At 39.8% G+C, this 10,658-nt stretch overlaps 1 protein-coding gene across 12 annotated transcripts in view; it reads right to left on the reverse strand.

Moving 5' to 3' along the window:
* PXK (PX domain containing serine/threonine kinase like) overlaps positions 1-10,658 on the reverse strand; it is a 36,926-nt gene that overhangs the window by 10,389 nt on the left and 15,879 nt on the right. For 11 of the 12 annotated variants that reach the window (XM_040590762.1, XM_040590761.1, XM_040590768.1 and 8 more), the window contains exons 4-13: positions 10,447-10,633; positions 8,385-8,462; positions 8,130-8,203; positions 7,146-7,220; positions 5,802-5,906; positions 5,538-5,639; positions 4,731-4,892; positions 3,279-3,396; positions 2,746-2,824; positions 497-545 (exon numbers count right to left, since the gene is read on the reverse strand). In XM_040590762.1, the coding sequence (XP_040446696.1) occupies positions 497-545; positions 2,746-2,824; positions 3,279-3,396; positions 4,731-4,892; positions 5,538-5,639; positions 5,802-5,906; positions 7,146-7,220; positions 8,130-8,203; positions 8,385-8,462; positions 10,447-10,633 (1,029 nt within the window). The remainder of the gene's footprint in view (positions 1-496; positions 546-2,745; positions 2,825-3,278; positions 3,397-4,730; positions 4,893-5,537; positions 5,640-5,801; positions 5,907-7,145; positions 7,221-8,129; positions 8,204-8,384; positions 8,463-10,446; positions 10,634-10,658) is intronic. The other variant, XM_040590772.1, reaches the window with a different exon arrangement.

Raw genomic sequence — 10,658 nt, forward strand, 5'->3', positions numbered from 1 at the left:
GCTCCAGTCACATCCCCAAACTGCCATGAGGCTGACAACGCAAGACACATGGCAGCGTGCCCTCCAGAAGAAGTGCTCTGGGGCAGCTCCCCAGTGGGAGCAGAGGTGGCTCCCCACGTCCTGGGGACTGGGGACACTGGCAACAGTGTGCTTATGGTCTCACCTAGCAAAATCAGTTTTCACAGGTTTTAGCAATTTGTTTCATCTCACTGAAAGGGACCTGTGTTACTTAGTGACCTCTGCTCAGATAAAGTGCCATCATTAGTCACACAAATGAGCTCCAGGACAGGAACTGCACTTGAACACTCACAGGTCACACAGTGCCTCCCTTCTAAGGGGTGATATAATGTTCTTGGGTACAGTTCAGCAAAGGAACCCAAATACTGATGGCAATCACCATAAAGCCAAATCTCCTCTACGCTACCCGTTAATTAACGTGTAGCTACCCGCAGCCTGGCACTTCCACAAACATCAACAAATCAATGTTCAACTCTACCTTAAACTGTGGTTTCTCGGAGTTTGTTAGCAGGACATCACTGAATAATCTGTGAATGGATAAAAAAAAATACAGAAAAAAAAAAAAAAGAACATTATTCCCGAGATACAAGCAGAACCACAGCTAGAATACCGCTGGTACTGTTCGCTTAACTCCCTCTTTCTCCTTTTCCACCTCTGTCCTCATCCCTAGGCCACTGTTTGGGTTTTTTCCCCACAGGTTTTTATGTACTGCTTTTGATTTTCCAAGCACTGCTGTAAAATTACCAGCATTCAACCCTCAGAATGTAGCCACTACTGATGGCAGAGTAAGCAAGACTGCGTGAAATATTTTGGAAGTTGATAGAACAGGTACAATTATCAAAGGCAGAGAAGGGTACCCCTGAAAAGAACACCTTTTCCTTAAAAGTATATGGATTTTTTAATGACAAAAGATTACCAGGGACTTTATTTTAAATCTCACCTAAATAAAATCATTGCTTTTTTAAAGAAAATTCTCTTAGCACAGCTATTGTTTTAGCATTAACGAGAGCCATGTAAAAGATCAGTGAGTGAACTTCACATCTGAAAATATCTGCATTTTTTTTCTGTGCTGTGGCAAAGGCAACTACAGCAAATAGCAACAGCATAAATGATTAATCCTTTTCCATCCAAAACAAAGACACTAGAGGGCAATGGTAGTCTGAAAATAAACTGGTTAGTCCATTTCAAGATACTTTGTTCTGGAGAACATACTAGAAAACTGTCCCAGAAAGACATCTGAAGCCTGGCTCCCAGATAAACAATTGCAGAGACCTTTTGTTGCGGTTCACTATGGAAAATTATCACAGGCCTATACTAGAGAAAACAAGTTCAAGTCTAGAACCAAGTTTATAAGAATAGCATTCTGTGAAAAATTCAGGAATAAAGCTAATTTTAAAAGACTTTTTACAAAAACCCACAAAAGCTCACCCTTGTTTGCAGGGCATTTTTCTGACCCTTTCTGACTACACGTCCTTCCAAAATTAAGCGAACTCATAGTTTAGATGTTTACAATAAATAATAAAGCCTAATAAATATTTAAATTACATTAACTGCTTTAAATTACATTAACTGCATTGCATACCTACATAGAACACTTCTGTGAAGAGTACTGCTGTAAAGGGAATGTAGTATAATATCCTACTTATCAGATACAGCTGGGTATAAAAGATGTTGAACAAACAACCTTAAGACCTGTATATTCCTGTATTCACAGTTTTCTTACAATATTTCTCCCCTGCTTACATTCTTCTCTCTACCTCCCACCTCTTTAAAAGCAGAGGAAGGGAAGAGTAGAAGGAGCTGAAGGCTGAGACAAGCCTGCAGTGACTCTTCCCAGCCAGGAAATATGAATCTCGTAGCATGCTCTAAATGTACTGCAATCTGTATACTGTGAGATCAGCCCCAGATTTAGGTATGGGCAATCTGTCATCTCTAAGGTTGTGACTCTGGCACCTCGTATTCAGAAAAAATAAAAGAACCCACCACCAGGAACTGTGGTTCTACACTCGGCATGCTGGTGACGTGTCGCAGCACAGTGACAGCAGATGTGTCCTAACTGCAGGCAGGGCAGCACTGCAGACAGGTATGATCTCCAGCTGAGTCCTGCACTGACATTGCTCCCTTTCTGCATCCTAGTCTTGCCCCATACCTGTCCTCAGTACTTCACTGCATCACTGGGAGGACAGCCTGTAAGGAAGTTTATTCTGTCTATGCTTCAGAGAATCCCTAAGCCAGCACTTGCAAGAAACCAGAGAGAACTTCCACACAGCATTTCATACCCAGACACAGTCTAAACGTCACTGCTGAGCAAAGCAAGAGATTTATTTTGCTAGTCATAAGTAAACTGGTAGCAAAATCTACTGAAGTACATCCAAAGGGGACATATAAAAAGACTCCTTATTCCAAATGCTTTAAAACAATCTCAGCCACGCTTGCACCACTTTAATAGCTGGCTCCATTTAAACCATAGCACCATGCTAAATAAAGTGCGTTCGTAACAGCTCCAACACACCAAGAGACAAAGAAATGTTACATGAGTATCTATCATATTCACAAGGAATGGGTTCTGTAAGACCTACCAATTTTAAAGCTTCATTTGGGATACACTATACATCCCTCAGAATGGGGAGCAAATCTATCTAAAAAGGAACAAGAGCAAAAGGGTTCTTCCTCCTAATATAATGAAAAACATTGCTTTGAGTATAAACCAAGAGAAACAAGACTTACGGCATCTGTAAGAGCCGTGAAACAGTTGGCATGCCATTCTTCATAGCTTCACAGGTCAGAATGGATTCCAACACAGACACTACCAAAGAAAGAATAAGAACGAACACGTTTTTGCACAGCAGTATAGCAAATGATTTAGAACGAACGTCTGGCACTGCTGTGTGGTGTTTCCCTAAGTACTGCATCAACTAAGCAGTGATGAAGCTCTGTGTCATGTGGTTTTTATTATATTGTTACTATTACACAAACTTCTCAGGAATGTTAGACATGAGGTGAGGGAATCCAGGCATCTAATTATTTACTACACACTGCATTATCACTCAGTTAAAAAAAAAAAAAAAAAAAAAAGTTTTATTTATATGCTACATATATTTCAGGAAGAACACGTTTTCTATTTTTGCAAATGACTAACTAATTCTTTGCAGTCACAGGCTGCAAAGATGTTAGGCTGCTATTTCACAGCACTTCAGCCTAGGTAAAAAGTAAGAGTACCCAGGAAGCTGAGACTGGCATTTTCTCGACCGCATACTAACCTACAAACACTGATGGTGCAGGAGGGAAGCTGTCTACTGGAACTGTATCGGGGGGTCTTCCATATGTCATTTCATACAGTAAGTGTCCAAAGCAATGTACATCAACACCTTCTAAAGTCTGTGGAAGAACAAAACAATAAAACCACAACTTGCTAGAACTAATGAGTTTTTCACAAGCGGTTTGAAAACATGTGATAACCCATTAAAGAAAAAGAATGGGTTTGCATTTGAAGACAGAAAAGAGGAACCATTAACACAGTTCTTAACCACTATGATTTCACCATCTAACTTCAACCCAAATGAAACCTTCACATCTCAAGCTAAAGCAGCTACTGCTGTCTTTCTGTACATGATGATAGAAAAAGTATAGTCATGTTCCGTAAAAACATGTAAGGTAGTAAACTCTTTTCACACACAGCAGTTTAGAGTGTCATACATCAATATGAATCACAACCAAGTACATTTTCCTAGCTCAGTCAAACAGCAAAGAATGAGATTCATAATCTGCTGTCACTATACAGGGAGGCAGATAAAAAGACAGCAAAGAGTGCATACCAAACAAACCCAGGAGAGTCTCTTTCACTCCTCCTTAGATTTGTACGAGCTGTACATAGATGCTAAGCTTCCAGGCAGCATATTTCTGAGATTTTTAAATCATGTTTAAACAGAAATGGCTCCTCTTACTAGAAGAGGATTAGAGCTTTGATGGCACTAACAGATCTGGTCTAACCATGAACTTTTGATCGTTTCTTTGACAACACAGTAGAACTTGTTTAGCAAGGTCAGCAAGCAGCTGTCTCGTGACGCTGTACAGCATTTATTACAACAAGCACTTAAAGGCAGAGCAAGATGTTGGCTGTATTGCTGCAGCAGGGCAAACTTGTTTTTGTATTTTTGTAGGAAGATAGTATTTTGCTTTGCAAGCCTGCAGTTAAGAGACATCCTTCAAACAAATAAACCCCAGCTTGTAATAGCTAGATGTCTGGAAGCATCTAATCAGTTTTCATAGTATCCACCAAAGACCAGGCTGATTACTACTCCCAGCTGAGACCAAATAGTAAGCTGTGCTCACCGTACAGACATACAAGTGAAAAAGTGTGATAGACAATATGCACATTCCTATGAAATACAAGACCGGGGTGGAAAGGGATCTTAAAACAACTGCAGTTTACCTCTATTTGTGCCAGCATTGCTGGCACGAAAACACTCACCTGCACTCTCCTTCTACCTGCTTACCTTTGGCCTCAGCCTCACTCCAGCATGCTGCAACAAAACTTCTGTGCAGCCAGATAGTGATTTGGAGGAAGCAGAAAAGGGATTTGATGGAGAAAAGCTCAGATTAAAGAAAGGGGGCTGAGAGAGGTTTTTTTCATTCTAGTCGGTTCTCCACAAACAGAAGCTGAGGATAAAGGTATGCGTAACAGTCAGCTGAATCAATTGCCTGAACCTTACATTAATTTTCCGAAACTGTGAAAAGTATGATCGATAAAATGATGGAAGTCCCAACAAGGAATTTTCTAGGTCCAGTAACTTGCAGGTGTCCCCATCCAACATCACATTGGCAGAGTGAAGATGGCCGTAAGGAAATCCTTTCTCGTGCAAGAATTTTAACACCTGAAAAAATTCAATACAGAAGCGCTGTCACAAGATGCTCCGATGAACTCAAGATCTTAAATGCTCCAATACTAAAGCAGATACATAACAAATAACGCCCCTGTTTGGAATGCTTGCTCAACCTGATCTTCTATATACTTCATCTTTGGCTGACTATTCATTTCTATTTCACTGGCAACATTTCTCACAAATCAAGTATTTGATGCTGGTCCTCAAGGCAGGCTTACAGACACCTCCCAAAGAAATCTGGAAACTAAAATTCACAATTCTACTGAACATTATAGTTTGATTAAAAATTATAAAACCCCACATTAATGACAAAGAATTTATGGCACATGTTCTGCCTGCAATGAATTACTTCCTTTCCTTTTTCCACAGGGTAAAAACTACATTATCACCTCTCTCCCACTTAAGCTCCACACATACCGACTGCCTTTTTTTTTTTTTTTTGTCAGAAATGGCCTCACACATACTTATCTAAATTCAGCTCCCAGCAGTTAATCTCAATTTACATTTAGCTTTGAAGTTTGCTGCTGAAATAAAGCTTGTGTGCTCAAACTTTGTCTACCTTTTCTAGTTAAACCAGTTGGTCTCAATAAAAAAAAAATAATCAGAAAGATTGGTAAATAAAGCCAAAAAACATACCTCTAATATTTGCCTCCCATATGTTTTTATTTGCTGAAGTTCAAGACCTTGAATTTTTTTAGGATTGCAATACTTCTTCAGGAATGGGTCTTTTGGCTTTGCCTTTAAAAGAAACACACATATCAAGTATCATGCCCAGAAAAGCTAGTAATTGTCTTAGTTTGCTTAGCAATAGATGGTAAACAGTTTTATAAAAGACATACTATGGTCATTCCAGCAAACATTCTACCGTTTGATTTGGGGGCACAGGAGGGCAGACATTACCTTATAAATAAGGTCCTTTAGTGTCCCTTTTTCACTGAACGGTCTAATAACCAGCGCTGAAGATTCATTGGCAGTGGCAAAAGTGATTTTGTAAATATAGGGATGCTACCAAAAGAAGAAACTGTAGGTAAGTTTTAGATGACAGACTCTGTAATTCATTTTCGCTCAATTCACAAGTAGGAAAAGGTCTGAGTTGTGTATTTAAAGTAATAAATTGGATTCTGTCAGTGGCATTTGCTCAAATTATTCAGTCTTAACCTGGAGTAAAAGCAAAGAAAGCTTCACAAAGACACTGTTCAATTTCCACATAAAAGAAAAAAACAAAAAACCCCAACTTTTTTAACAAAACAGACTGAAAATGTAGACAAATGAAGAATCCAGCCCCATTAGCACTTACACATGAGCAGCTTTACTGCAGGTTTAAGTCATGCTAAGCTAATAAATCCATACACAGTTTTATTCGGCTGTGACATAAGGAAATTCAGCATTAATAGCTGTCGTAACAGTTTTATGCCTTCAGAAATTATTGTAACAACTTCCTGCAACTTGGTGAAACCAAGTGAGACAGCACAGTTGGAAATAAGCACATGCAATACAAACACACAAATTTCTAATTAGGAAAAGGCCCCTCATTCATGTCTCATTTTAATCCATCAGTTTCAGTCTGGTTTGGGATTTGAGAAGCGTAGTTCCCAACCTCTTCTGTTGTGTGCACATGCTGAGTTCCAGGACTGCACAAAGGTTTACCAATTTAAATACCATCCTTTTCAGCCAGTCTCTTACATGCTTAACATCCTGGAAGAGAAACTCCTCTTGGAGTCAAATGCCAGTTTTTCAGACAAGAGATGCCTACTGTATTTATACTGCGGCATTGCACAGAAGCCTCAATTGTACAGCCTCCATATACCACTATTAACATACTCCTGTCTTAAGTTCAAAGAACTAAAAAAATACACTCATGCCACTGCCTTATCTACTGCTGCCTGAGAATATCCCCAGCACACCGGTTTGCAATTACACCCAGAGAGCATTATCCTAACAGCCTACAAGTGTTGAGGAGCTGAAATAAAAGCTCATGATTTCACAGTACTGCACAAGAAGACAAAAAAATACAACTAACCGCAACTCTGCATCTCCTGTAATAATCCTGCAGGATTATTATTTGTGCTGAGAACACCTTACCTTATATTGTGTGGGAAATGTAATTAAAAGGTTCACACATCTTTAAATGAAAGTGACTCTAAAATTACAAACTATGTCTACTAGGCTATGTGTGCTTTTGCAAGATCAGTCCTTGACAAGCACTTTTGTGCTGGCACAATTTAGAAGTCAAGTAATACTCACAGAACAGGAAGAAAGAAGTTTCACAGCATACTGTAAGTCTTTGTCAGACAAGTATTTATCAGGGCCAAGATCAGCCTGGAAATAAATTGGGGAAAAAATGGCATCAGATGTTGCATTCCATAAAGAAAATGTGATCTACATTCTGCTCTCAGAAATTAAGACAGCTGCTTGAAGGTACATTTTGCAGAGCAAGCAAGGAGATTACACACGCAGAATGAAACTTGAGGAGGCTGAATACGGCCATGGTTTTAGGCCTGTGCAGATACAAAGCATCTGACCATACGTAAGTATTATTGCCTCCTTCCTCCCCCGTACCTGGCATGCACTACTACTGCTGAATGAACTCTGCCAACCCCAAACTGCGGGACTGTGTGCGTTATGAGCTGATAAGGCTGAAACCCCCACCTTCTCCCTTTCCAGCAAAAAAACCTTCCCTCCCATTACAGGCTTCAGTGATATCCACTCACTCTCTAGTGAGGTACCACAACCAGCTATGCTTATACAATTAAGAGGGCAGAACATTTCCACACCAGAGTGTAAGCCAGTGTTGAGTAACAACAAACTGTTTGGTGTCAATACATGTCTACCTTGAAGGAGCAATTCATGCCCCTCTCACCTATCAGTTTCTCAGTACCAGTACAGATCCAAGTAAGAAACCCCACCACTTTAAATAGAATCACCTTGTTATTTTCAGCAAGCAAATTTATACTACGGTCAACAGTTACATCTTTACAACTAAAGAAACCTGGGGTGCAGGAATGGGAACAAGTGACCAGGCACAGAAACCTGCAAACTGGATTTGCCACCAGAGGAAAGAAACACAAGTAGTTCCCACACCACACATCCACCTAAGGGCTTTCAAGGCTCTTTCAGCACCTGAGCTCTTAAGCCTATCTCTCTCTCACTCACGCATGGTAGTCCATATAAATGAAATAAGCCACGTTCATTAAGAAAGACTTGAATATGAAATGAAAGCATATATACCCAGCTTAACATTAGACGTTCCTTTGGTTGATTCTTAATCTTCATTAAGAAATATTTCTTACGTATCCGCCAACCTAAAAAACAAAACAAAACAAAACAAAAAGAGTCAGCAGTAGCTTTAATTAAACACTACTAGATCACACAGCTTACAGGCAGGGCAAGTTCTGTAAGCAAAGATAGTATTGTAATCTTAGGACAACTCGTACAGTTGGAAAAAAAATCAGGCAAGTTTTCATGCATACATATTCTTCTTACCTATATCTTTTAATGGTTCTACCACTTCCCACTTTGGCTCTGATCGGAAGAACATTGAAACATGCTGTAAGGCAATTTCTGGAAAGAAAAAGGAGAAGAAGAAAAAAAAAGATAAAAATGTTTTTAAAAGACTATATAACATAATTATCCATATATTAGGTAAGGCTCAATGCCAGAAGGAAGCCTGCAGGAATTCAGGCTGAAAGTCAGAAAAATCACTTTAAAAGGAAATCAGATAAAAACACAGTCAAAGGGCATTCGTATTTTTAACCTGATAACTCAAATCCAGAGAGAAAACAGAGAAAGCACTGCCTTTGGAAAACTTAGCTTACCAGTCTGCATTCTATCTGCACTAGATCTACATTTCCAAGTCTAAATCCAATGCTCACGGCTAAGATTTCCCATACTAGGTGTACACTACATTAGATCACAAAATGTTTCTGCTCTGCCTGTAAAAGTACTAACTATTACATCTCTTTAATGTGCATCTACATTGCTATTACTACATAAAAACTACGTAAACGAAACAGTTCCGTTTCACTATGCGTTACTTTGCCCTTTTCTGCACAGGCAAAGCTATTTTGCTAGCTATCATGATCCTACACACATTTCAGAGAGGTGGTGGGAGGACACCCTTCTGGTTTCTGAATTCCCCCACAGCTGGGAACACAACCGCTTTATTCATGAAGCGATTCGAGGGGAAATCTCTGTGAGGAGTGGTGACATCAAGGGGAGAAGAGGAATCACGCCAACAGGGAGTCCTCGGTAACGTGGCTTATCTTGGTATAGAAACACAGCAAAAAGGTAAGGATGCACTGATCTTTCTGCACTGTATCTTCTCTCTATAAAATTTGTTAGGAAAAAGAGAGAGAACAGTACAATAAATATCAGTTCACTGATCCAGTACTTAAGAAATGACAAACTGATGGTGCCTCCAAGACTGTAGGCAACGACTTGATTGCTACTAACTTCCCAGCAACTTGCTGAAAAAACAATCTTGATAAAAACACTCAGAATTAACACAGAAGTCACAGTGTTTCCTAGAGGGTTTAAATTGCTTGCTCAGCGTTAGCCAGACAAACGTCATCCTTAAAGAGTTACAAGTAATTTACAGCTCCTCCACAGCTTATCATAAACATCCGGGAAATGGTCTTTGCACTTTGAAGCTGAAGGCACAATACATGAAGGGAGAGCAAAAAGACAAATTAAAAGGAAGCAGGAAGTTCCTGCTTCAGTAGGCTCTGCTTTTACGAAAACAAGTTTTGCATTTTGCAAAGAGTCCGTTTGCTCACAAACTAAATATGTGAAGTGGGTTTCATTGCTAAGAGGAAGGTTTTTTCCAGTCTGTAAGACAAATATTTAACAATTTACAATGGCTGAAGCTGAAGTCAGACAAATTCAAAGAAGAAGCATTTAATAAGGAAGAGAACTGATCACTGGGATATCGTTTTAAGGGATGCAGTGACTTTCCAGTATTTGGGGGGAAAGGGGGGTTGTGACTTATTCAAGCCTTGAAAAAGTACTCAACGGAGCTCAAACAATTAGTCCCAGGAAGTCTCACAACCCAAAGTGATAGTGGGAGCTAGACAAGATGACCACAAACGTTCGTGTTGATTTGAAAAAACCTCAGAACCACCTCAAACACAAGATTCAGTGTCCAGAAGACCAGCTTTTTTAACCAGTACAGAGCTGACTCACTTAACTCCACCCTGCACTCCGGGAGACCATCTCCAAACACCAAACCCCCCCACTGATCACAAACTGAAAAAGTAGATGTTTCTCTCACCACCACCCCTCCCTCGAGTTCTGCTTATATGGATCTTGACCCTCACGCTCCTCCGTAAAGTAATTCAAATATTTAGATTTAACAATCACAGCATGACTTATGTGCAGAGCTGGAGAAACAGTATCATAAATAATCACATGTGCAGTATAATAATTCTGAAAGTTGTTGCCCCCATCCACCCCCCATGCTTCGGTGTAAATCCCTGCCAGCATTAACGGGTGATACACACACATGCTAAAGTGAAACCATAATGCAGCGTTGCAATTCCTCACTTACCAGTGTAGTTAACAGAATAGCTGTTTGGGTCCAAGAATTTTTTTACCAATTCACAGTTAGACAGTATGTGATGGGTAGTAATTACATCGAGATAGGCCTGGAGTCCCTTCTGTCTTTCAGCTATGAATTCACGCTCCATATTTCCAATCAATTTTTTGGGAGGAAGAGGTAGACTTAGAGTTGAGATCTTAAAAAGAGAGGAGAAATTACCA

This window comes from Falco naumanni, chromosome 4 (genome assembly GCF_017639655.2).
Source record: "Falco naumanni isolate bFalNau1 chromosome 4, bFalNau1.pat, whole genome shotgun sequence".
Lineage (NCBI taxonomy): Eukaryota > Metazoa > Chordata > Aves > Falconiformes > Falconidae > Falco > Falco naumanni.